At 45.6% G+C, this 27773-nt stretch overlaps 1 protein-coding gene across 4 annotated transcripts; it reads left to right on the forward strand.

The window, feature by feature from the left end:
* Positions 1-267: 267 nt before the first annotated feature.
* Positions 268-27756, forward strand: Cap1 (cyclase associated actin cytoskeleton regulatory protein 1). Of its 4 annotated transcripts, none has more exons than XM_057784986.1 (13): positions 268-455; positions 14293-14417; positions 15293-15393; positions 17070-17147; positions 18723-18866; positions 18953-19038; positions 21191-21296; positions 22257-22434; positions 24532-24716; positions 24885-25008; positions 25139-25221; positions 25534-25677; positions 26647-27756. In XM_057784986.1, the coding sequence occupies exons 2-13, from the start codon at positions 14306-14308 to the stop codon at positions 26728-26730; spliced, it is 1425 nt and encodes a 474-aa protein (XP_057640969.1). In that variant the 5' UTR covers positions 268-455; positions 14293-14305; the 3' UTR covers positions 26731-27756. The 4 variants fall into 4 exon arrangements, with proteins under 4 accessions (XP_057640969.1, XP_057640970.1, XP_057640971.1 ...); XM_057784987.1 differs by having other exon boundaries at positions 14296-14417; XM_057784988.1 differs by having other exon boundaries at positions 268-436.
* The last annotated feature ends 17 nt before the right edge of the window (positions 27757-27773 follow it).

The following is a 27773-nucleotide window of genomic DNA, read 5'->3' on the forward strand; positions in this document are numbered from 1 at the left end:
CAAAAAAAAAAAAAAAAAAAAAAAAAAAAAAAAAAAAGGACCAGCCTCAGTCATCGAGCACAAACTGACAGGAGACTCAGCCACTCATCTGTCCTCCTTTGCGGAGGCGGGGCTTGTACAGGGACTTCTGATTCTCATTGGTCCGGGCTTCGGGGCGTGCCCAATCTGCAAACCCGCCCCTTCTAGTCGCCCCCTCCTTGGAGGCGGAGCCCTTCCCCAAGTGCTCCTGGGCCGGAATCTCTCTCCGGTGGCGGGGAGTGAGGGCGGAGTCACGAGCCTGGCGGCCAAACTTCTTCCTCTCTCCCGGGCTAGCGTTTCAGCCGGCGCTTCATTTCCGGTGTGGGTGCCGCGCCCAGTGAGGGCCCGGAAGTGGGTCGCGCGAAGACCGCTGGGCGGTTCTTGCCGGAAGTGGAGAGCGGCTGATCGCAGTCCGGAGGTGAGGCGGAACTCTTAAGGTGAGGGTTGGTGTTTGGTTAAGGATTGGGGTGGTCTTGGGGGCCCACCGGTTCTTGGTGTTGGTAATGGCCTTGTTAGCCTACTTGTGTATGGGGAGCCCTGTTGAGGGGACCGTGGTTCTTCGGCGATCTCGGGTTCCTGGGTGCGGTCTCTTGAGGTGGGGCCGGGGTATCAGAATGAGCCGGGAGATCCCGAGGAAGCCACTTTCCTCTCGATTTCGCAGCACTGCCTACAGCCTCCGCTGAGGCTGGACTCTGCGAGACCTTAGCATTTTATTCTGATCGGGTCTCATTCCCATTGCACGGATGGGTAAATTGATCTCGGAGAAGAAAAGAATCTGGTTTTAGAGAGAGACTTCCAGTTTCGGGTCCTTCCTACGTTCATTTCTTTGGAACTGCTCTAACTTGGGGTAGTCTTTCGATCTAGGCAGCTGCAGGTTAAAGGCTACCTGCTTTGTGGAACTAAAAAATAAATAAATTTTTGGAATGCCTGTTTAAAATAGTAAGCCCTGCGTTTACTTTTAGAGAGCTCCCCTTGCTCTTAGACTGCCGCTATTAATAGGAAGCCAAGCTTAACTTTATGGGAGGTGCTGTCCACTTCTGGATCCGAAGTCAGATGGTTCAGGTTGGGTCTGGCTCAGTCGTCCAGTGCCTGTAGCCGTAGGATTCCTTATTTAACTTAACTTTTTTTAATGCCTTGTTTCGCTCATCTTTCACGTGGAGGTGTTTGATCTCACAGAACTAAATTCAACGGATAACAAAATTGTGTTTATTCTGTGTCAGCAATGCGGAAGTTTCGTCAGATATAGCTTTGGAAAGTCTAGTCCTTGCCCCCGTGGAGTTAGCAGGGCAAAGCCGGTTAAGAAGTAGTTATAGATGTGTTGAGGGTGCTGTGGAAGGACGTAGCAGGAGAGTCAGAAACACTGTGGAAGATGAGATGGGGCTGAGGATATTTTAGACAGAGGTTAGTATCAGAACTGCCTGCTGTAGCTCTTTGTACTGTTCCCCTTGAAGGGAAGCTCCAGAGTGAGGCCAGACGGCACATTAATCATTCGCTAAGCATTTATTGGACCTTACTATGTGTGAAACACATTAGTTGAGGCACTTAGCCCTTGTAGCTAGGAATACACTTGTGGGGTTTACAGCGTGGGAAGGGGCCAACAAATCAAGGATGGCTGAGTGCACTGTGAGCACAGAGCTGCTGAGAGTATAGAGGAGAAATATCCGAGCCACACTTCTAGGCAGGAGTGGAGGACTTAAGTCTTTCAAGATTTCCTTAGGCATATAAAGAACCTAGAAAACACATCTCTAGGCAAAGAGTACTATGGGTAATCTATGGGACATAGAGACCTGAGCCTGTGGAAGACAGTGACCAGTCAGCCTTGCTCAGTTCCAGAGTTACTTAGACAAGTGGAGAGAATGAGAGGTGCTGATCACAATATGGAGGCTCTTGGAAGCATGCTAAAGAACTGGATTTTAGCCCAGAGGCTATGAGGGGTTTGAAGGGTTTTCTCACTTGACAGAATGGGAAGGGACCAGACATTGCTTAGACCAATATGTAAAAGATGCTGCCATGTCAGGACTTGAACTAGAGAGGGGAAGTGGAAATGGCCAGGAGGGGTTGGTTGTGTTTGAGCAGTTTCAAACCGGAGTCTCGGCCATATGCAGTAGTGCACGTCTGTAATGCAGTTTGAGGCAGGAGAATCACGAGTTGAAGGCCAGCCAGGGGCAGATATCAAGGCTGGAATCCAGAGAACTGGAGGCTTGTTATTTCTGGGCGCGAAGAAGTAGTTGTAGTCTAGAAATTGTTGGTATTCTGGCCTAAGGAACCGGGTGGTACCATTCAGACAAGGAATGTAAAAGGCTCGATGGAAGGAGGACTGAAGTTGTGGAGTGACCAAGCAGAACAAAATCCGGAGCCTCCCAGGTATTTGTAGTTCAGCCAGCCAGGCCAAAACGTCTCGTATGGTGGTCCAGGCAGAGCACGCTGCAGGACCACAGGTGAGGGGCAGCAGCGAGGCTGGTCTGTACTGCTTAGAGAAACTGGGGCTGGGGATCTGCCAGGTTGTTAGGGGCTTTCAGTGTCCATTCCGAATGGGCTTGGGTTTTAGTTTGTGGCTGTCAGTTTGCTGGTTGGGTGGGTCAGCTAGAAGAGCTTTCTGTAGTAAAGTATTTCCTAGTCTTCCGGAAATACTTCAGAGATCACCTGAGTATAACTGATGACTCAGAGAACTTTAATAAAAATGGTAGCAATAAAATACTTTAAAGTATCGCCTAGCCTTCAGGCCAAGAGGTAGCTAGCTCCGTAGATTCCCTTAGGGCATCCAGCTCTGAGGAGGCAGTGTTTGAATTGTTTCCATCCTGACTGGGACCTCTTCATTCATGTTCTTGGTAGTGCTTGCAACTTTTAGTTGATTTAAAAAAAAAAAAAAAGCCAGGCTGTGGTGCCGTACACCTTTAATCCCAGCACTCAGGAGGGAGGCAGAGGCAGGTGGATCTCTGAGTTTGAGGCCAGCCTGGTCTACAAGAGCTAGTTCCAGGACAGGCTCCAAAGCTACAGAGAAACCCTGTTTTGAAAAACAAAAAACAAACAAAAAAACAGAGACTGAGCCTTTAAAGTTATGACTTCTTTCAGTTTTCTGTGAGACAAGATTCATTGCGCTTAGAAAAGCAAATACAGAGTGTTACTGGAAGTTAAACCCTTTGGTTTGAAATTTAATGCCGAGGTTTGAAATCTGAGGGCCATATACTTTATCTCACCCAGTGGTTGTGATATTCCTTTAGATACCATCATCAGTTTATCTACCACTAGCCTGTCTTCTGTTCCTGCCATTCCACTTTCTGCACCAGAGTCTTTGAAAATTCTTTAAAACGAATAGTTTTTTTTAGCTTCTGTCCATTATTCGCGTTATTATTGAAAACTTCACATCCCAAAGAATCAAGTCTAAATTCCTTTTCCAATTTATGGTGTCTCCACGACTAGACTTTTACGAGTTGTCTTGTGCTGTGCCATGTTGTGTTGTGTTTTGGAAGTGCTGGGTATTAGTTCGGGCCTTGAGCTTGCTTGTCTACCACTGAGCTGTAGCTGCCCCACTCAGACACTTACCTAAATTAATATGCACACTTGACTTTCTAATGCAGATTAGCATTTTATGTGAGTCATTTGTACTCCCCTTATGCTTCTTATATTAGAACAGTTTTTTTCAGCCTTGGCACAGTTGACACTCGGGGCCGTCCTATAAAGATGTTTGGCAGCATCCTTGGCTTCTATCAATTGCATGCTGGTAGCACTTCCTCAATTGTGACAACCAAAAATGTCTTCAGACATTGCTAAATGTTCTATGGAGGAAAGAATTTCTCCTGGTGGAGACTGCTGAAGACAACTCCATAGGCGCTGGTGAGATGGGTCATGATGCAAAGGCCCTCGCTGCTAAGCACGGCCACCTGAGGTGTATTCCTGGGACTCACGTGGTGGGAGAGAACCGACTCCTGCAAGCTGTCCTCTGACCTCGACACAGGCACTGTAGCATGTGTGCATCCACACACAATACATAAGTGTAATAGACAGCATAGCTGTGCTTTCTTCAGGGGCTTCTTTCCCCCGCTTAGGGATCTGAGGAGGCTCTGTAGCTGCATTGAGCACATTATAAGCATTTCGTACTCTGGAACGAAGGAATCATTTGTTTTCATTGAGGCACCGGAAAGTTATTGTGCTTTCAAGAAAGTCCTTGGTTGTCTTCAAAGAACTTGCTACCCTCCAGGGCATCCCTCTGTTTCAGTTATTAATTTTTTTTAACATTTATTTATTTTATGTGGATGTGTGCTCAAGTGATGTATGTAAATCACACTCTTGTTGCTTGTAGAGGCCAGAAGGCAGCACTGGATCCCCTGGAGCTGGTTACGAACAGTTGTGAGCTGCCTGATATGGGGCTGGCAACCTCAGGGTCCTTTCTGAGAGCAGCAAGTGCTCATAACTGCTGAGCCATCTCTCCAGCACCCCAGTTGTATCTTTTCATAGAGAAAGACCAACGATTGGCAGGTTCTAGCAGCAAAGATTGCATTACTTACCTGCAGGTTAGCTGCTTTGCCTCTCCCAGTGCCGTGGCTATGTAAACTCCTGCTTTGTTTGTGATCATACTGCTTGGTCTAGAGGATGGGGATTATAGAGTTGATAGTCTTGTAGTTCCTCTGTTTTTAAATTAGTATAACTTCAGCACTCACCATGAAGTTATTTCTTCTTGATATACCATTATATAAGCCTAATTAAAAAAAAAAAAAACAGCCAAAGCTCTGAAAATATTCCTCTGCTACAGTGCAGCTTTGTTTGCCTTCTATTACCAGACATGTGCCAAACTTTTCCATTTGGCTGGAAAATAGTTGAAATGTTTAATGGAAGGAATAAGCAGCCTTGCTATTTTTGTTTGAGGTTCTTTTTTTGGGGGGAGAGTGTTTCAGTTCTTTTTCCTCCAGAGGCCATTACAATTCCTATATTTAAGTTAATTATAGACTTAGAATCGCAGATCTTTTCATATCTCTAGTTGTAGCTGAATCATGGCTAAGGATGGATTTCATCCTTGAATCTATCTTTATATTTGTGAGCAGGGAATCTTCTATTAAAGCAACCATCCAGGCAGAAATCAGCAGTGTGTTTGTTCGCTGTGCAGTATAAACAAGGAGGTAACAAGGGCCTGCTGAATGTTCATAATACTCTTTTCAGGGTGAGGGCAAGGGGGCCCCATAGCCACACAGAGTTGTCTGTTAGCCCCAAACCACTGAAACAGCTGATTCCCCAGTCTGACTGCAGCTCTCGGCGATATTACCCGTTTCACCTAACACTCGTGGAGTCTCAGAGGACCATGGCAGGAGGGAATAGGAGACAAGCCCCGATACTGGGTAGGATCCCTTCCCTCCCTAGAAGATAGGCCTTTCTTTTCTCTTTTAATCTAATCCTCAGGTGGCAGTGACTTGGGCACTAAATGTCATTGGTATCATCAGTGAAACCAAAATCTTAGGGAAGAACAGTGGCTCCTCATTTGGGTTAGATTTAGATGACATCTTTACTCTGCAGAGTTGATTCTTTGGTTTCTGGGTTAAGTCAGCTGGCTTAGTCAGGGTTTCTATTGCTGCGACAAAACTCCATGACCAGAGAGGAAAGCAAGTTTGAGAGGAAAGGGTTTATTCTGTTTCATACTTCCAGATCATAGTCTATCATTGAAGGGAGTCAGGACAGGAATTCCAGTGGCAGGATCCTGGAGGCAGGAGCTGATGCAGAGGCCATAGAGGGGAGCTGTTTACTGGCTTGCTTACCATGGCTTGCTCAGCCTGCTCTCTTAGAGAACCCAGGACCACCAGCCCAGGGATGGTACACCCACCATGGGTTGAACACTCCTTCATCAATCATGATGGATCTTATGGAGGCATTTTTCTTAATTGAAATCCTCCTTAGATGACTCTAGCTTGTGTCAGGTTGACATAAAATCAACCAGCACACCAGCCTGTATGTAGGTATCTCCTGTTAGCATGTCTAGAGTCTAGTCCTAAGGATTTCTGTATTGTTAGGGATAAAGAAAATAATATAACTTTGTGCTAGCTTGAAAGAGATGTCCTGAGAGATAGTGCTCTCCCTCATCCCTTAACCCCTTTTTGAAACAGCGTCTCACTCTGTAGACCAGCTGGCCTCAAACTCGGATACCAGCCTGCCTCTGCGTCCTGGTGCTGGCATGTTTTTTCACTCTCTCTCTCTCTCTCTCTTTTTTTTTTTTTTTTTTGGTTTTTCGAGACAGGGTTTCTCTGTAGCTCTGGTGCCTGTCCTGGAACTAGCTCTTGTAGACCAGGCTGGGCTTGAACTCCCAGAGATCCGCCTGCCTCTGCCTTCCGAGTGCTGGGATTAAAGGCGTGCGCCACCACTGCCTGGCAATAAGTTTTCCCTCTTTTTTTCAGTCTAAAAAAGAGTCTAAAAAAGTCTAAAACTTTTTTTAAGTTTTGGAAAAAGAGGAGAATTTGCTGAAAAGTCCCTCACCATAATGTGATAGCCACTGTAAATCTTTATTTGATTTTCTCCTCAGTGTGTTCAGCTGCTCCCCATGACCAGGAGCCTCGGGTGCAGTCACTGCCCATGGGTAGACAAGTAGGCAACCCTGAGCGAGCCTCTTGGTGCTGCCACTTGCACTGCATCGCGATAGTTCCTTTCTTCAGATGGAGTCTCCACAGGCTTACAGAGGAAAGCCCAAGGACAGCGGGTTATGAGGAATAGAGGCTGACTTGGACGGTTGCTTTCATTTCCATTTTATTTGAGTTGATGACTTAGAACTCCCACGGGACAAAGTAGAAACCATTTCTTAGGCCTGTCTCAGTGGCCTCTGGAGTTGTGACGAGGGCTGCTGGAGTAGCCCAGCCTGTTGCCTTCTGTGTGAGTTAATGAGCAGCAAGAAGTTGTTGGGATGAAGAGGTTGAGAGTTTTCGCACAAAGCTCAGCGGCAGTATTTGTGTAGTGTCTACGAGGCCAGGCGTGGCTTCTGTCCCCAGTACTACAAAATGCAGAATGAGGAAAAAGATGCAACTTCTGCAAGAATCTCTAGCCATTTCTAGTTTTTCTTGGTTTCAGGCCACAAAAGAAATTGCTGGAGAATCAAGCTCATCGTTTCCTTCTGCTCTGCATGGTGATGTCATGAAGTTCTTCTTGCCAGTGACTTGTAAACATTATCTCCAGCCTTGATCCTTTCCCAGGCCCTCTTTCTAAATACTTACCCGACATTTTTATTCAAAAGCTTCGTCTTCTCTTCAGACTCCGTACATCCAAAATGGACATCATCTTCTGGCCCTCACTAGAACTGGATAGAACCTGCTACTGCCTTTGCCTCATCATTCTGAGCCCCCCATACCTGTAACTCCAGACTTCCTTTCTCTCCCTCCTCTGAATGCTGTTGTGCTTTCAGTCAGGCCCACGGTCACCCTTGTTCTCTGTCTGGTTCCTCTTGTCGTGTGTGCCCTCCAAGGGCAGAGCTGAGAGCAGTGGGTGGAAACTGCAGGGAGGCAAGTTTGCCTCCATATAAGGAATACTTTGAGCTGTTAAATAGAATGGCTGTCTCAGAAGTGTAGGCTCTCCATCACTGAAGGTGTTTGGTCAGAGGCTGCCCAGCTAATTGCTAAGAACATTGAAAAGACTGTTCTCGCATCCAAGGTGATTTCTACAGTGACTTTTAATCAAGAGGCGCTGATTCTATAGAAGGTAGCTTTGCCTCTCCCCTTTGGGGCAGGGAAACTATTCTAACCTTAAAGAAAAATATCCCAGCCCTTAATTTAGGTGCTGGTTACCCAGTTGCCTAAAGTTTGGAGGCTAATTGGTGGTTTTCATTTAGTTTGAATGCCCAGGCACCAATTACTGTAGAGTTTTTTTTTTCCCATTGAAACATCATTTATGATGAGTTGGGCATGTTGGTATGTCTTTAATCCCAGCACTCCAGGCAGAGGCAGGTGGATCTCTGTAAGTTTGAGGTCAGCTTGGTCTACATAGTGAGTTCCAGGTCAACCAATGCTACATAATAAGACCTTGTCTTGAAAAAAGAAAGAAGGAAAAAAAAGAAATCATCTTTTTGTAGTAACCTTTTTTCCCTGAACAGCTAAAAGATGAATAATCTTACGAACCCTGTTTTTTTCTCTTTCATTCAAATCCTGTTCCGTTTACCACATAGTACCTAGAAATACTTTGCTTTCTTTTATCTTTTTTCATTTCATTATTATATCAAGCCAGACACTATCTGACTTTCCCTGAATATCTGACCTAGCTTGCGTAGCAGCCTTATTTCCATATGCCATACCCTATGCATTCTAGCCTTTTTTTTTAAAATAGCCTATTTCTATCACTTTTTAAAAAGATTCATTTTTAATTTTATTATTTTTAAGAAAAAGTCTCATTATGTAGCCCTTGCTGGCCTGGAACTCATTGTATAGACCAGGCTAGCCTCATATGGATCCCTTAAAAAAATAAATGGGCTTGTAAGTAGGCTTGGAGAGATGGCTCAATTTATTCCTATGCCCCTTCTCCCTCCCCAAAAAAAACCAAATGTAGGGGACTAGAGAGATGGCTCAGTGGTTAAGGACACTAGCCGCTCTTCCAGAGGATCTGGGTTTGGCTCCCAGAACTCACATAGCAGCGCATAACTGTCTATAACTCAAGTCCTAGGGGATCTGATGCCCTCTTTAGGCTTTTTTGGGCACCAGGTATACATGTACACAGACATACATGCAGGGAAAACACACACATGTACATACAAATTTTTAACTATTTATTATTATGTATACAATATTCTGTCTGTGTGTATGCCTGCAGGCCAGAAGAGGGCACCAGACCTCATTACAGATGGTTGTGAGCCACCATGTGGTTGCTGGGAATTGAACTCAGGACCTTTGGAAGGCAAGGCAATGCTCTTAACCACTGAGCCATCTCTCCAGCCCCATACAAATTTTTAATTGAAGGAAACTATTCATGGTGTGGGTTTTGGTTCTTTTTCTGACTTGTGGGTCCTGGGTATTGAGCTCAGGTTGTCAGGCTTGGTGGCAGGTACTTTTACCTTCTGTGCCATTTTCCTGTTCCTAAAATTACATATTCTAATAAGAAATTATTTCACTTTTAACTGGTACTTACTTTTAAGATATCTCTATATAAATGTGATTTGTGCCTGAGAAGGCAGGACTTATTTTTAGATGAACATTATTTTTTGTGAGGTTTTGTAAAAACAAGCAAAGAATTATAAGAAGGAGAAAACCACTTCCCCACAGAGATGAAGGAAGGAGAGAGGCCAGGCCTGTGTTTAGATATTAGTAGGTAGGATGCCACTCAAATTGTTCATCTATCTAGAGGTCTGCTTTTGGATAGCCTACTGTATTTTTAGCTCCTGTCATAGACAAGCTATGATCCCGGCCCCAGGGTGACAACTGCCTGCTGGTTCCTTTCTCTTTCTTTCTTTCTTTCTTTCTTTCTTTCTTTCTTTCTTTCTTTCTTTCTTTCTTCCTTCCTTCCTTCCTTCCTTCCTTCCTTCCTTCCTTCCTTCCTTCCTTTCTTCTTTCTTGTGTTTGTCCATCCGTCTGTCAGTCCATATCTTTGTTTCTTTTATTCATCCATCCATCTAGCTAGCTGTTGTGTGTGTGTGTTCATCCATTTGTCCATATGTCTGTCTGTGTGTGTCCCTGTCTATCTGTGCAGAAGCATGGGGGTTAAAGGACAACTTGCAGGAGTCTTTTTCCCCTTTATGTGAGTTCTGGGGATCTAACTCAGTGCATTAGGGTTGGTGGCAAGTGCCCTTATTTGGTGAGCCATCTCATCTGCCTTTGGTTATTAAGAAATGATTTTAGGCCGGGCGTGGTGGCGCACGCCTTTAATCCCAGCACTCGGGAGGCAGAGGCAGGCGGATCTCTGGGAGTTTGAGGCCAGCCTAGTCTACAAGAGCTAGTTCCGGGACAGGCACCAAAGCTACAGAGAAACCCTGTCTCGAAAAACAAAACAAAACAAAACAAAAAAAAGAAATGATTTTAGGGGACTGGAGAGATGGCTCAGAGGTTAAGAGCCTGACTGCTCTTCCAGAGGTCCTGAGTTCAGTTCCCAGCAACTACATGGTGACTCACAACCATTCATAATGAGATCTTGTGCTTGCTTCTGGCATACAGGCAGAACGGTATATATGTAATAAATAAGTAAATAAACACTTAAAAATATTTTTAAAGCCAGGCGGTGGTGGCTCATGCCTTTAATCCCAGCACTTGGGAGGCAGAAGTAGGCGGATCTCTGTGAGCTTGAGGCCAGCCTGGCCTATAAGAGCTGTTCCAGGACAGGCTCCAAAAGCTACAGAGAAACCCTGTCTCGAAAAATCAAATATACACACACACACACACACACACACACACAAATAAATAAATAAATAAATAATAAGAAATGGTTTTAAACCCTGTGTAGTGGCAGAGATAAGTGCACAGTATCATGAAAGTACATACGTGGACACGCTCTTTTAGGTAGGTGATATCTTACCTGAGTCTTAAAGGACATACGTGGACATGCTCTTTTAGGTAGGTGATATCTTACCTGAGTCTTAAAGGACAATAAGAGTTCCTGAGATAAGGCAAAGTGCAACCAGGCCAATAAATGAAAGAAGACATGGCTTTTTATGGAAATGCAAAAAAGTCCTGGTTGCTGTAGTGTGGTTGAGATGGGTGGAGTGAGATGAAACCAGGTGAGCACAGGTGAGAGTGAAAGGGTCGCTAGGGAAAGGCTCATTTGGACTCCAGCCTGATGCTGAGGGCAAAGCTAAATGGTATCAAATAAAAACATGTTAGTTTTATGGGCCAGGGCAATAGTTCGTGAGTAAATGCTCACGCTGCTCAAACCTGTTGCTTGAGTTTGACTCCTGGAACCCATATTGGAAAAAAACCCAGATGCTGGAAGCTGGAGCTCACATTTGTAATCTAGGCATTCTTACAGCAAGGTGGGAGGCGGAGGCAAGAGAGTCAACCAAAGATCACATACATGATGCAACTGCAAGAAACACTGAGACCCTGCCTCAAAACCTTCTACCTAGAAGGAGAGAATCAATACCCGAAAATTGTCCTCTGTGTGCCCTCCTCTCCCCCATATCCACACACATCTGCACAAAATAAAAAATAGGTCCTAATGATATTTGCCTGTGAGATGGGTTGAAGAAGTGCATGGTGCTGAATTCCAGGGAGACTAGCTAGGAGGTTACGGCAGCAGTCATGGCAAAGCCTCAGTGTTTTCTTCTAGTCAGGATGAAGGCAAGGGACTTTTATCTGTTCTTGAGATATGCAAAATAGAGGCTGTAATGTGTTTATTTCAGACAATATTTCATGAAGCTGACGGTTTCCAGGTTATAGCTTGGGCAGTTATGTGACTGCCGGGCAGTGCAGGATCACTGAGACAGTGTGGACAGGGATTGCTGGGGAAGATGAGGAGTTGTATTTCAGCTTGAGGTGCCTTAGGGACAGGGACAGTCAGGTATAGATGTCTAAGTGGAAGGTGGCTCTGAGTTAACTCTGAGTCCCAGAAGGGTGGCCTGACTTGGATATGCTGCTCTGAAGTTTTAACGGATGGTGCTTGCGAGTGGGTTAGGTATGCTTCTACAGTGACAGCAGTTGAAGGCGGGGGACAAGTGGACTTGGCCACCCTGAAGGGAGTGTATAGGGTGAGAAGTGTGTCTTGCTGGAAGTGGTGGCTCACCTGTAATCTGAGCTCTTGGGAGGAGAGAGTTGTGTCATTTGGTTTGTCTTTCAGACCCTTTACTTCTGGACATTCCTTCCCATAACATATCAAATCTCACCCTATTCCCACAAAACAAACAGAAACAACCCCGAAGCCCTGGGGTTCCGTGTTTGCTTAGTTTGAAGAGATTAGCAATAAATAGTAGCCTTAGCCAGGTAGGTGGTTCGTGCCTGTATTCTTAGCATGTGGGCGGTGCAGGCAGGAGGACCTGGAGTTTAGAGTCATCTTTAGCATCTTGGGAGTTGGAGGAAAAATGATTTCTTTTTTTCTTTAATTATGTGTATTTGTGTGAGTATGTGTCCCAGGGGCCAGAAGTCACTGGATCCCCTGGAGTTGGAATTCCAGGGGGTTAGGAACTGTCTGAAGTGGTGCTAGTGACAGAACTCAGGTCCTGTGAAAGAGAAATACACACTTTTAACCATGGAGCATCTTTCTAGCCCCTGAAGAGGTTTTTTTTTTTTTTTTTTTTTTTTTTCCCCTAGACAGGGTTTCTCCGTAGCTTTTGGTTCCTGTCCTGGAACTAGCTCTTGTAGTCCAGGCTGGCCTCGAACTCACAGAGATCTGCCTGCCTCTGCCTCCCGAGTGCTGGGATTAAATGAAGAGTTATTATTGAACTTTTAAAATAAGTGTTCAGGGCTGGAGAGATGGCTCAGTGGTTAAGAGCACTGGCTGCTCTTCCTGAAGACCTGGGTTCAATTATCCACCCACATAGCAGCTATCTGTAACTTCAGTTCTAGGAGATCTGACCCCCTGTTGTAGCCTCTGAAGGCCATCTACATACATAATGTACTTGTAAGCAAAACACCCATTCATGTAAAATAAAAACCAATCTTAAAATAAAATACTAGTTTTCAGAGCTGTGGTAGCACGTACAGTCCTACGCAGTTTGTATTGCATTTTCTGTATTAGCGCTGGCCTCACTGGTTGCCTTTGTGTGTGACAGAGCACATTGTACAGTTGAGCGCTGTGCATAGATGAGAGCTTCGGGATTTAGTTTCTTCCCCTAGATTTATAGTGTGGATCATATGTGAGTGCCCTGCCCAGAATGGAGCAGGGAAGCAGGATGGCTATTGCTTGATGCTTTTGCTAACGTGAGGGAGAGCGTGTGTCTGCTGTCCCCGGTCTCTCTGCTTGTGAGCAGGGTTAGACCTAGAGGTTTATCCGCTTCTTCAGGTCAGGAAACGGAAAGGTTGCATTGATTTCTCACGCTTATTTTTTTCTCACTAACACTGTTAAATAACGTTTGGTAACAAGTGCCTGGGTCCAGAGACACAGGACCTGCAAACAGAGAACAGAAGGGGCTGTATTGTCTGGTGAGCTGCTTATCGCCCGCACAGGGAGGCCAGTGTGGAAGAGGGAGATACCTGGTGTGCCAACTCTGATTTTGTGGAAGAATCACAATTGTTGTGGGAGTCACTGAGTCGGGTCAGCTTCATTTATTTGAACTACTTAATGTTTTGATTAATCGGAATTTAAGTCAAGGCTTTAGCTGAAATTCTGCACTCCCAGTTGCCTTGTATAGGTGCAGATAGGAAATGCTTCACACGTGGGTGTGTAGTCAGGGCCCTTGTCCGTCTGTGGTTGCACAGTGTGTGTGGTTCATAAAGACGGACTGCACACCTCCAGCCTAACCTGCAGGGAGTGAGTGATCTGGATGGGAGAGTAGCGTAGGAGTCCAGTTAGATCAGCAACTTGTCCTTTCTTTAAGGTCCTAGACAGTGAGCAAGGCTGGTTCAGGAAGAGACAAGTCTATAACAAATTGTCAGGTCTGTCTGTCCTCTTCTTCCTGGCTGTATATCTAGACCCTGCCCATTCTCTTTGGAGCCTGGCTCAGATGGCAGCTTCATGATAGCCTTATCTGATCTCCCAGCTGATGCATTCGCCCGTCTCTGAAACCCCATGCACCCTGCTGCAGCTTTTGTCATCTTCAGCTTTTCCCATTCGTTGGGTAGTTGTTAGTGTATACATTAAATACCCTCTCTCAACCTTCAAGTCAGCAAGGATGCTATTTATCTTGGTCTATGATGTCCTACTGCAGACAGCAGAAAGCTGGGCGTGGGGTACAAACATATAGCAGGAGATCTGAATGTTGGCTTCTGTGGTGATCAGTGACTGGAGACATGTCATTGACTGTCGCTCAAAACTAAATTTCAGTAGATAAGAATTCAGTAATGAGTTGGGGGTATGACTAAGTGGGAGAGTGCTTGCCTAGCATTGAAGACCTGGGCTCCCCCAGCCCCAAAGGAGTATTGTTATTATCCCAAATAGTTGTAGGGGAGGCTTAACCTGAGAAAATTTGTATGTCCATACTTTGTAAATTCTAAATTCCCACACAAATATTTGTTAGTATATGCTAAGTACTCAATAAGTATTTGAATAAGATTTGCATTAGTGGACACTTTTTCCTGAGTTGTTTTCTTACGTAATGAAGTCTGCTTAGTTTTGCAAATTTTCTAGATGACTTTCCCATTGTATTTTATTACTAAATTATCCTGTTCTGCAGAACTGGCATCCTTCTCACCCCATGTGGGTATAATACTAAAATAACACATAACATCTGATCTCTTCCAGCAGGTGGAACATTATGGCCGACATGCAAAATCTTGTAGAAAGATTGGAGAGGGCAGTGGGCCGCCTGGAGGCAGTGTCACACTCCTCTGACGTGCACTGTGGCTATGGAGACAGCTCTTCAAAAGGTAAGCCAGACCGGTCGGGGTGCTTGTGTTGTCCCTGCCTCAGTTTCTGTCCCGGTGAACTCTCTTCTATAGAGCCCACCCACCTCCCTGACTTAACGTAGGTAGTTCATCTCCTGTGAACAGATCAGGAAGGAAGTGACTTGGCACAGGGAGGTCTGTGGTTAAGTAGTTTTAACACAAGAACTTCCTGCTTGTGTGATGTTCCTGTCCTTTAGCAGAATGACTTTAGTCATTCTGTCAAATGATAATAAATGATATTAAAGTTTCTAATTTCTAAATGATTTGGCCGATTAATCATTTGCCGATACAGTAACGGACACAGAGCACTGGAGCTGAGGGAATCCTGGGGGGGTCATTATGTTTCTTTTCGCTTCATAGATGAAGAACATTAGCCTAGAGAGGAAGGATGTCACAGAGGCTGTTAGTGATGGCGGTAGAGACAGAGCTTCGCTGCCGACTGCTGCTCTAGTTTTTCTGCACTGTGTCTCCTTGACTTTCCCCTTTCAAGAACCATCTCCGGTCTGGGGAGATAGCTCAGCAGGTTAAATGCTTGCCAAACAAGCTTGAGAACCCGAGTTCAGATCCTCAGACCCCACTTAGTGCTGGCCACAGGAGCATGTGTCTGTGATCCCAGGACTCCTGTGTTGAGATGGGCAGCAGAGACAGGAACTTGCCTCCTTGGGAGCTCATGGGCTTGTCAGCCAGGTGTGTGCAGTCCTGAGCAAGAAGGGTTGCTGTGTCAAAGCAGATGGCAAGGACAGAGACCTGAAGTTGTCCTCTGATGTCCACATACGTGCCAGCACACACCACCCACAGAAGTTTTTAAGCCTTCTGTTGCGTGACTGATGGTTCCTGTTGTGTGTCTGCCTCCCCAGGAGCCGTTCCATATGTGCAAGCCTTTGACTCGCTGCTTGCCAATCCCGTGGCAGAGTACTTGAAGATGAGCAAGGAGATTGGGGGAGATGTGCAGAAACACGTAAGGATGCGGGCCTTTCTTGTCCTTCCTGTGTAAGGACTGGCGGCTTTCCTCACACCTCCTTCACCCTCAGCTTACGAGCCCTCTGGAGCCTCCTGACTCCTTTTCTTCTACCTTCTTTGGTCCGGGCACAGAAACGATTTCATTTTTCTAGGCTCCTGTTTTTATTACATAGTCTGTGTGTTTCTTTTATGAGAAAGCTTGTTTGTTCATAAATACAGCGTGTCCATCTTTGTGGTGAAGAACGCATTTGTAGTCTTATCTTCATGTTATATAACCAAGCGGGGGGTGGCTTATTCAAAAGGCTCATTATCCTGATTTAGCACTTATGAAGCCATGCTTGATAGTTATTAGCTAATGCTAATATGGGTTACTTTCACACTTATAGTCCCCTGTGAGAAACAGAGTAGGCAGTGGCAGATGCCTGTCCTCCCACGCCCCTTCATGCACTGCCTCCTTCATTGTCACCACCGGCACATATACATCCCACACTCACATATACATTCTGCTTCTCTGGGGCCAGCACCTTTCTGCTGGGCACTGAATGATCATCTGGGAACAGTAACCATATGAGGACCTTTCTAACTGGCCCTGAGCCCCTTGTACACTAGCTGTTGGCAGTGTATAGAGCTCTCAGCTCTGGAGTGGTGCTGGGACTGTCTCATGGTCGGGGACTTCGGACAGTTCTGTAACATTTGGGAAAGAATTTAAGAAATTAATTTTTTTTTTAATGCATCCAGGTGTTTTGCCTGCATGCATGTCTGTATACCTCTTGTGTGTATGATGCCCGTGGTCTAGAAGAAGGCATCAGATCCCCTGGAAGTGGGAGTTAGGGATGGCGTGAGCCCCGGTGGGTTCTAGGAATTAACTGTGGGTCAGTCTCTTGGAGAACAGCTGCTGCTCTTAACTGCTGAGTCCTCTCCAGTCCCTTGAACAAAATTTCAAAACATATGTCATTTTTGTCTTTGAAAGTACAGATCCAGATGTATGTAGGAGCTCCTGCCTGTCATCCTAGTCTTGGGAGACTAAGGCAGGAGGATACCACAGTCTTTAGGTTTCCTTAGGTAGGCTAGAAAGTAAGACCCCATCTCAAAACATCAAAATTAAAGTAAGGAGCTGGAGAGATGCTGCTGCTCTTGCAGATGGCTCGAGCTCTCTCCCTAGCACCCACATCAGGTGGTTCACAGCCACTTAAGGCTCCAGTCCAGGGGGTCTGACGCCTTCTTGTGGCCTAAATTGGGATCTGCACACAAGGAAGTGTATGCACACAGAGACACATGGATAAAAATAAAAATAAATTTAAACACATTTTCATGGACCTGGGATATTATTAGCTCGGTGGTAGAGCATTTGCCTAGCACTCACAGGCCCTGGCTTCTATGCCAAGCTCCTCACCAAACAAACCCCAAAGCACCTCATATGAACTCACTGACCCCCCCTTCACCTAAGCTGTCGTGATTACCCTCATTTCTAGCCCTGGCGATCTGACCTTGACAGTTCCAACAAGAACAGTGGCAGTAGACTGACTCTGGTCCCTGAACTCTGGAATCCACAAGGCAGACAGCATGCTAGGCTTGGATACTGCCAGAGCCTGTGACACGGAAGTTTCAGGTTATACTTAGCAGGACCTCTCTAGTTGTCATGTGTCATGGATAGCTGATTGTTTTCTCCTGCAGGCAGAGATGGTCCACACAGGCCTGAAGTTGGAGCGAGCTCTCCTGGTTACAGCTTCTCAGTGCCAGCAGCCAGCCGGTGTAAGTTCATTACAAGGTGGTTTAGTTTGTTCTAGGGCTCAAGGCAAACTGAGAAACCTCCAAGCGGCTGTCACAACATGCTCTAATAGACCTATCATACTTGTAGTATTACCCAGTCATTCCGCATCGAGTGCCCTCGAGGGGAGGTGCCTTGGGTAGTTACCGGTCCCTGCTGACTTTTGTTTTCTGCCATTTTGTTCATAACTTGAGTTGCCCCTGGGACGTTGCTGCTTCTGTCAGCAAACAGAGGTGGTTCTGGCTTTATGATGAGTGTTTTATCTAAGTCTTTTCTCCAAGCTCATACTTTCTTAAATAAATAAAGCAGCCAAGACAATTGTAATGTTTTAGACCAAGGATTAGCAAAGCCACAGGTTGCAAGCCAATCTGACCTGCTCCCCATGAATGGAAAGAAGTTTCTTTTCTTTTCTTTCCTTTTTTTTTAGTTTTTCGTTTTTCGAGACAGGGTTTCTCTGTGAAACTGGCCCGGTTGTCCTGGAACTCGTTCTGCAGACCAGGCTGAATCAAACTCACAAGAGATCTGCCTGCCTCTGCCTCCAAGTGCTGAAATTAAAGGGCCTGGGCCACTACTGCCCGGATGAAGTTTTCTGGGAACAGATATTTACTGACTGGTCCTGTAGAGAAGACGTTCTCAGGCTTTTGTTAGGCTGTGTGCGTGTAGGAGCTGAGAACTGATGTGGTTAGGAAACTTAGTTTTGAAGGGAGGATCAAAAAATGGAAACACGAGGTTCATCCATTTTGCTAAGCAGCTTGGAGAGGCAGCATCACTGACGGCATTTGACACCAGATCTCTATTCAGCAGCTGCTGTGTGGCGCGGGGTGCCTTGAGGACAAAGGAGAACCCAGACAAAGCCACAGAAAAAGAAAAGCATATTTGCACCAGGCTTGGTATTATATTGTTAATTCTAGCATTTGTAGAGACAGAAGATCAGGAGGAGTTTAAGGACATCCTTTGTTATGTAAAGAGTAGTCCGGGCTGCATAAGACCCTGTCCCACAGAGAAACAAAGGAAAGGAAGAACATTCATGGGTCCAGTGACAGTTTGCAGTGCTCTGTATGGTAAGGTGCCAAGATTGCTTGTGGGGACACATGATATCGACGCTTGCAGTGGCTGCACGTGAAGCATTTGCATAGGTGGAAAAAGAGAACATTAGTAAAAAGACAAAAATAAAGTGGCATCTTCTTTTCGCGGGTCAGAAGAGACGAGTGGCCAGAATGGTGGGCTTTTCTGGTAGAGGATATGGATCCTGAGCACAAAGTCCCTCCTGAGGAGTTGAAACCTTATGCAGAGGAAGGGTGTGAGCAATGTCTTAGCAATATGACTCAAGACAGGAGGGCTACAAAGCTTAGCTGTGTGCTCGTTGTAGACCATAACAAATTCTTGCATCATCTGGTATTTTGGCACATGGTTATAATTCCAGGCATGAGTATCCTGAAGTCTAGGCTACGTAGAATAGTCTATAAAGAGGGAGAAAGCTTGCCTTCAGAATCAAGAGTTGATGAGCACATACAGCTTTTATAGAAATACTAACCACAGTCTTTCCTCATCTCTCCTAGAATAAGCTTTCTGATTTGTTGGCACCCATCTCAGAGCAGATCCAAGAAGTCATAACCTTCCGGGAGAAGAACCGAGGCAGCAAGTTTTTCAATCACTTGTCAGCTGTCAGTGAAAGCATCCAGGCCCTGGGCTGGGTGGCTCTGGTAAGAGGCAACGGAGGGACTAAGGGCAGGGAGTTACAGCTGCCAGGGCTCTCGGTCACTGGTCACCAACTCTTCTTTCTCTGCAGGCTGCAAAGCCCGGCCCCTTTGTGAAAGAGATGACAGATGCTGCCATGTTTTACACAAACCGCGTCCTCAAGGAGTACAAAGATGTGTGAGTCTAGCCTCTGCCCGGGTGGCTCCTGCGGAGGGCTTCCGTGCTGGCTCTCCCACTTCAGGGCTGTTCTGTGGGAAGCTAGGTGGACCCCAGCTCATAGAAAGTACATTTGCAGGCAGGGGCCTTCATTTCTTTTCTGCCCTGAATGCAGACACGCTTTAGCTTCTAGTTTTTAGTTTTCCCGGTTTAGGGGTTGTGCTGGAGATAACATGGATTAACGCCTTTTGAGTTGCTTCCCTTTAATTTTTTTTTTAAATATTTATTATTTATTATATATACAATATTCTGTCTGTGTGTATGCTTGCAGGCCAGAAGAGGGCACCAGATCTCATTACAGATGGTTGTGAGCCTCCATGTGGTTGCTGGGAATTGAACTCAGGACCTTTTGGAAGAACAGGCAACGCTCTTAACCACTGAGCCATCTCTCCAGCCCCGCCCCCCTTTAATTATTATTCTGATTTGGTTTTTACCTGTGTGTAAGTCTGCACTTTGCATGTGCCTGGTACCTTCAGAGGCCAGAAGAAAGCTTCGGATCCCCTGGAGCTGGAGTTGCAGACCTTGTGAGCTGCCTTGTGGGTGCTGGGAACTGACTCTGGGTTCTCTGGAGCAGGAGCCATTGCTCTTAACCACCGAGCCATCTCTCCAGGCCTAGGAGTTGCTTGTTTGAATCAGATTTTATTCTTCTGTTGCTGTGTCTCAGTAGTGGTATTGTGGCAAAGCTGTCAGTGTAGGACTTAACTAGAAAATTATCTTGTATATTCACATATTCAGGTAAGGCTGCCTAGCCAATGTCGGTGTTAAGTAGAAGGGAGTTATTGCATTCTAACCACATAGTTATGCTAGTCCTAAGTGACTTCTCCATTGCTAATTTTGAGCTGGAGTGACTACAATTACTAGCTCTATAGCTATCCAGACCACGATCAGTCAGGAGACATTTGTTGACTAGCTGTGTAAGAAATAAGCCTTCATTTATGTGAAGTGTATCCTACAACACCACAACTTTCTTTAATATTTCTAGCAGCCTGGAATTACCCGTACTCTGCCTGGAATTTACCCTGTCATTTTATAGTTGACGAAAGTAGGTCTTGGGCTAACATTAACAGTCTTCCAGCTAACATTTAGAAAGAGAAGGGATCATTCTGGACACAGTGTCTTCTATAATAAACGTTTTTGTTTTTGTTTTTGAGACAGGGTTTCTCTGTGTAGCCCTGGCTGTCCTGGAACTCACTCTGTAGACCAGGCTAGCCTCGAAGTCACAGAGATCTGTCTGCCTCTGCCTCCTGAGTGCTGGGGTTAAAGGCATGTGCCACCATCGCCCAGCTGGGAGCACATTTTGACAGAAGGCACTGGGCACATGCAGTCCCTCAATTTCATGACAATACTTGAGTAATCTTGGCTCTACTGTGACTTCCTGCACAAATGTCTGCCTTTACCACTTTGCTACTAGGTTCTGCCTATGATATATTTTGAGAAACACATTTCTGGTCCTAAAAAAACATTGATTAAACACTGCTGCCAAAGATAGAAATAAACCCACTGTCCCTGTTCTCCTGGAGTTTATTCTAATTAGAATGAGAGAGTAAGGTTTGATTTTGGTTCTTTTGTTTTGTTTTTTGTTTCGTTTCAAGACAGCATTTTTCTGTGTAACCCTGACTCTCCTGGAACTTGATCTGTAGATCAGGCTGGCATTGAATTAAAAAATCCACTTCCTCTACCTCTCAAGTGCTGGGATTAAGGTGTGCTCACTATGCCCAGTTTTTTTGTTTTGTTTTGTTTTAAGATAAACATCATTGATAAGAGGCTAAAGAGATGGCTCAGCAGTTATGAGCACTGACTGCTTTTGGGGAGGACTCTTGCTTTGATTCCCAACACCCACCTGGAGGTTCACAACCATCCATATCTCCAGTCAGGGAATCCAACACCCTATTCTGACCTCTTCTGGCATCAGACACACACGTGGTATATATACAAAGATATAGGCAAAACACTCATACACATAAAATAATTAAAAACAAATCTATTATTGATGAAAGGGAAGCTGCCATTGAGCAGAGCCTAAGAAATGTCTCCACAGGAAGATGTGAATTCATGGACGGGAGGGGTCTGGAGTTATTATCATTCTCTTGAAATTCTTTTTCAATTTCCCCAGGGATAAGAAGCATGTCGACTGGGTCAAAGCTTACTTGAGTATATGGACAGAACTGCAGGCTTATATCAAGGAGTTCCACACCACTAGCCTGGCCTGGAGCAAGACGGTTAGTTAGTTCTCTTCCTTTCTCTTTCTCTCCAGGATAACCTTTGAACTTCTGATCCTCACGTTTCCCCTTGCCAAGTGCTAAGATGGCAGGTACATCCTACCACGACAGCTTTTAAAGAGTGCTGGGGGTCGAACCCAGTGTTTCATGTACACCAGGCAAGCATCCAGCTGAAGTCCATCCCCAGGCCTGGATGCTAAATACTGATCAGGGACAGTGGCTGGTGCTGGAGGACAGATAGAGATGAATGAGTCATGCTATCCTAGTTTTCAAGGAATTAAAAAATATAGATAATAAAGGTGCATCTGCTCCCTGTGTGCACATGCGAGTGCATGCGCACACACACAGACACACACACTACAAATACAAGGCTCTGGGAGTCGGTAGAGTGCTAGCCTAGCATGCAAGGAGCTCTGGGCTTAATTTCCAAGTCATGACGTCACACGTGTTATCCCAGGGGATAGAGATCTGAGGATCAGGATTTTAAGGCTATGCCTCTGCTACATAGTAACTTCCAGGACAGTCTGGGATATATGAGACCTTGTCTCAGAAAAGAAAAAAAAATGTGTAAATAAGTGTATCAGCCCATATCACAGCCAGTCAGAATCTATTTTAAAAAAAAAAAATGGAGAGATGGGGCTGGATAGAAGACCCAGCAGTAAAGAGCACTGGCTGATCCTGGTTTTGATTCTCTAGGCCCATAGGGCAACTTTGTCTGTAATTCCAACTCCCTCTCTGTCCTCCCTGAGTACCAGGCACACATGTGGTACCCAGACATGCATGAGGCAAGATACCCATGTACATAAAATAATAAAACCAAAAAGTAAGTTAAAAACAAATTAAATTTCAAAAGTACAAAGACAGACCCCTATTATAAATTACTAAGCTGAATGCTGTAATAAATACCCAGAGCACAACAAATAAAGAAGGATGACTGTATTTCCTGCACTTCCTATTCAGGGGCCTGTGGCAAAAGAACTGAGTGGCTTGCCATCCGGACCCTCCGTTGGATCAGGTCCCCCTCCACCCCCACCAGGCCCACCCCCTCCTCCAGTCCCTACCAGTTCCAGCTCCGACGATTCTGCTTCCCGCTCAGCGCTGTTTGCACAGATTAATCAGGGGGAGAGCATCACACATGGTGAGTATTTGGCAGGAGCAGTTGTTAAAGCAAATTGTTTGGATTAGACTCCACCAACCAGACAACAGCTATTCTAAACCAGAACTCTGGCTTGCATGTGGGAACATTCATTTGGGGTGCGACTTGCCTTCAAGTTAACCCAGAGGGACATCAGACTTGAATTGAGTTGTGATTGAAGGGCCAATGAGGTGGCTCAGTAGGCACAGGCTTGGTGATCAATCCCTGGAGCCCACAAAGTGAAAAGAGAAGTGTCAGGTTGTCTGCTCACCCTCACAGGCACACAGTGCATGAATCCCTCCTGCCCACAAGAATCATTCTTAATGAAAGACCAGCTGGCTCAGTGGGTAACGGATGATTTGCATGTGACCCCTGAGACCCACTTGGTGGAAGAAGAGATCTGACTCCTGGGAGTTGTCCTCTCCCTCCCTCTCCCTCTAATAAATGCAAAAGTGAATACTTAATTTTAAAGAGTAGAAATTCAACATGGGTAATGACAGTGAGTCACTGAGAAGCATGCCCAGGGCACCTTCTTAGCCAGCTCAGCGCTAGCAGGTTTCCCAGAGCCTGCGCCACATAGTAAGTGCCGCATGGTCTCTGAAGTCATTGTGTCGGGAGGCTAACATCTCAGAGGATCTATACTTGTCATATGGGAAATTCGCATACAAAGGACTACTGTTACAGAGAAAGTGAACACTTGTCTACCTAGCTGGTGGAATTCTAAATTTTACAACCCTTGACTAAGAATGTGCTTGTAACAATATATGAAACAGTCATAGACTGTTATTTATAGAAGCCACTAGTGATGTAGTTAGGGAAACACAGCATTAGGAGAAATGCTGTTAACTGAGGTGTGGCCTCTTGATTGCATACTGTGCAGCCATGTTACACTTTATCCACCAAAGGAACCATGTAATGTTTAAGGAGCAAACTATCTAGTATGTAACTACTACCTCTTGGAACAGCTATGGGAATGCATAGGTCCAGCCCCGCTGAGGAAGGTAGATTGTACGGTCCTCCCACCAGCTGTAAGGTCCTCACAAAACAGCTTCTACCTCCAAAAGTGAATATATTACAACCACAAGCAGTGGCAGAGCTAAAACTGGCACTCACTTTCGGTTTATGTAGTCAGCATACTTTTGCCAGCCTCCTTACCAAAAGAAAAAAAGTTTAAAAAATGAGTTTTTTTTAATTGACTATTAACAATTTGTATGGCTGTAACCAAATACAACAGTATGAGTAGAAAAAGACTAGATCACAGAAAAGAGCTGATAGGTAAATAAACTTTTACCCATGTTCCTATAAGCAAGCCTGATGAAGCTCATGTGTCACACATAGGGATGTAAAAGTAGAAGGGGCTTGTGGGGAAGGAAGGGAGCCGCAGGAGTGGAGGGGGACAGCAGAAGGTAATGGGGTGAATATGATCAAAACATATTTATACATGTATGAAAATCTCACAGTGTAACCTGTTATTATGTGTAATTAATACATAGTAACAAAATACCTAATGGGCGGTGGTGGCACCTTTAATCCCAGCACTCGGGAGGCAGAGGCAGGCAGATCTCTGAGTTTGAGGCCAGCCTGGTCTGCAAGAGCTAGTTCCAGGACAGGCTCCAAAGCCACAGAGAAACCCTGTCTTAAAAAACCCAAAAAAAGAAAGAAAGAAAAAAAAACCACAAAAAAACACCAAAATGTCCACACTTGGTTAGGAGGGGTTGCTAAATAGGAGGCTCTTTTTCCTAGATTTTCTTCACTGTGACATAATTTTCTCTTTTTATTATGACATACATACATATCCTATGTGTATGTACTTGACACACACCTTTCCAGATTGTTTTTATGCATTTGCATATTCTTGTTCCTTCCTCAACTTTGACACACACAGCTGTCTTTGTTTTGCTTTTTAATAAAACCATATAACCGAGAGGACAAGAGAAACCATAAAAGCACTTCTCCAAAACTGCTTGCAAGATGGCCTCTCCTGAGTTTGGGTTCTTGAAGTTTCTGCTAAGGACTAGTGATAGCAGACCTTGTTTATTGCCTCAGCCCCAGCTCTGGTATGAAGACTAGGAACAAGGTAGCTGTTGTGTGTTCTTACAGCTCTGAAACATGTATCTGATGACATGAAGACTCACAAGAACCCTGCCCTGAAAGCTCAGAGTGGTCCAGTTCGGAGTGGCCCCAAACCCTTCTCTGCACCTAAACCCCAAACCAGCCCCTCCCCCAGACCAGCCCCAAAGAAGGAGCCAGCTGTGCTGGAACTGGAAGGCAAGAAGTGGCGAGTGGTGAGTTAAAGGGGCTGAACTCTGGGGAGGGGGCGGAGCAGTGGTGCTTTACCCAGAATTCAGCTGAAGTGTGCAGGGGGATGGCTGATAGGAACAAAGGTTTGGGATGAGGTGTTGGTTTTGTGGATGTGTGCTTTGTACTAAGAATCTTGGGGTGTGTCTTCATAGGAAAACCAGGAGAACGTTTCCAACCTGTTGATTGAGGACACTGAGCTGAAACAGGTGGCTTACATATACAAGTGTGTCAATACGACATTGCAAATCAAGGGCAAAATTAACTCCATTACAGTAGGTGAGTCCTCCTTGCTGCCCTAGGCAGGTTCTGACCTAGAGCCCGAGAGGGCTAGAGTCATTTCCACCTCTTTGGAAATCCTTGCACTGTGTCCTTTGCAGTTACACTGTTGATCTGCTTCCTCTCCTAGATAACTGTAAGAAGCTCGGCCTAGTGTTTGATGACGTGGTGGGCATTGTGGAGATAATCAATAGTAGAGATGTCAAAGTTCAGGTAAATGATATCTTGGCTCCTCCTTTTGGTCCCTGAGGAATTAATTGATAGATACAGCAGACTCACAGATGCTCCTTGGGCAGGAATCTGATTCTCCAAAGTCTGTAAGCTGAGCTGGTTTGCATGTGGCAGAAGTCTGCTCTTTAAGGAAGCTCTTTCCAGGACTTAGCCCGGCCCGTCCGTTTCTAATAGCTGTTGTGCACTGGGGGGCTTTTCTGAAGTAGTGCAATCACTTAAAACAGTGAACATTCTCTCCGCAGCTTAGTCTACCCTTCTCTGCTGGAACTCAAGTTGTCTTGGTTTTCTCTACAGGTGATGGGAAAAGTGCCAACCATTTCCATTAACAAAACAGATGGCTGCCATGCTTACCTGAGCAAGAACTCCCTGGACTGTGAGATAGTCAGTGCCAAATCTTCTGAGATGAACGTCCTCATTCCTACAGAAGGCGGAGATTTTGTAAGTCCCCTCCCTCCCTCCCTCCCTCCCTCCCTCCCTCCCTCCCTCCCTCCCTCCCTCCCTTCCTTCCTTCTTTCTTTCTTTCTTTCTTTTTTTCTTTCTGCCTCCCACATGCTGGGATATAGCACAGGGCCATTTCTTTGCTGCTGAAGATTGAACCCAGGGCTTTGTTGCATGCTAGGCAAGCACTCTACCAATTAAGTTATATCCCTGAGGAACATGACATTAAAACCGGAAGAAACGAGCTGAGCCTCTTGGTATACACATGTATTCCCTACATTCAGGAGGCTGAGCTAGGAGGATTTGAGTTCAAGGCCAGCCTGGGTTACATAGTAAGACTGTCTCTTGAAACCAAAGACCTATGGAATTAGAGAAAACTATTTGATGGACATTTTGCATTCTGTAGGTAAATCCAAAACAGTGCACACAGAGGCCAGGTAGTTCTGTGAAGGGGACTCTAAGGGGAGGGTCATTCCTGCCTTTCTCAGCTCACTGAGAGTCAGAGCCCCCCTCCCCCATCAAGCTGGTGTCTAGGGCTAAGCCTGTCAGGGTCGTAGATCAACAGAGAGTGGCCAGCACAGTGCAGCATGGCTGCTGGTGAGGTTTGTCTCACACCACCCTACACTGCTCTCAAGGTCAAGTGGAAGCCGGGCATTGGCAGAAGTGTGAAACAGAAACCACCCAGCTCTTTCTATAGGCAGGATTCCAACATGTTACCTCCTAAGTCTGTTGATTTTTGGATTTATTTTGTGTCTGAGTGTTTTGTCTGTATTATGTAGTTGCACCATATGTGTGACTGGTGCCTGAGGTCAGAAGAAGGTGTCGGATCACCTGAAACCAGAACTACAGATTGTTGGGAGTCACCCTGTGGGTGCCGGGAATCAAACTCAGGTCTTCTCCAAGAGCAGCCAGGGCTCTTAACCGTTGAGCCATCTCTATCTCCATCGACTTGTAACCTCTTTTTTACAGAACGAGTTTCCAGTCCCTGAGCAGTTCAAGACCTTGTGGAATGGGCAGAAGTTGGTCACCACAGTGACAGAGATCGCTGGATAAGCGAATGCCCGCGGGTCCTGCGCCCTCCCCTTTCACACCATGGGATACATCTGTATGGAGACGGTTCTTTTCTAGATTTCCTCTACCTTTCTGCTCTTAAACTGCTTCTCTGCTCTGAGAAGCCCAGCTACCTGCCTTCACTGAATATACCTCAGGCTGAGAATGGGCGGGACAGCAGGTCAGTGGATCTCTGGCGGGAAGGTGCATGGCTCCGCACCAGTGCAGCTACACCACAGTCCGTGCTTAAGAGCTGCGGGCCCAGGCTGGAGCTTTCAGCTTTGGGGGTCATTCTACCAACAAACAGTCCTTGGGGGAAAACATCCTGGAAACAAACAGATCAGAATGTGTTCTAATCTAACAGCGAGCATGGCGGCAGCAGGAGCCAGTGTGACTCTGTAAGGTTCTAACCAATCTAATTGTTCATCGTTGAGAAGTGAGGCCAGGGTTGCACTGGACCAAAGGCTAAGGCTTGCCACTCAGCATTCTAAGCAGACTTGTTTCCTAAAAGCATTCCTTCATTCTGCATTCCATTCTGGGTCAGCCTCAACCACAAAGTAGCAGGCTTTCTGCTCTCAGCTGCAGTAGCAGTACCATTTTTGAGGGGAAAAAGTCTCAACCCCTTTTCCTCCCTCTGGGATGACCACTTTGGTTCTCATGGGGCCAGCTTAAAAAGCAAAGCAAAGCAGCACACCATTCCAAGGAGTCTGGCGGTCCTCTTCCCTGCCCATGCCTGTCATTCTTGGCAGCTTAGCGCCTCACTGCGGGCCCCTGAGCAGGACGAGACCTCCACTGCAGGTTGTCTGGGTCTTGATTTCCGTACGAATCTTGCACAGCATTGCTATTGTAAATTCCAGCTCTCCCTCTAGGACACACTGACCAAAATATGCAACGTTTTTTGTTTTGTTTTGTTTTTGGTGGGAAGAGAGATTGTCCTGTGACTTCTGCCCGTTTCCTGAGGCCTGTGGAAATAAACCTTTATGTACTTAAAGTTATACAGAAAATAGAATAAAGTTAATACCAAACTTGTTCAGTTATTCACCTCA

Source organism: Chionomys nivalis, chromosome 11 (assembly GCF_950005125.1).
Source record: "Chionomys nivalis chromosome 11, mChiNiv1.1, whole genome shotgun sequence".
Classification (NCBI taxonomy): domain Eukaryota; kingdom Metazoa; phylum Chordata; class Mammalia; order Rodentia; family Cricetidae; genus Chionomys; species Chionomys nivalis.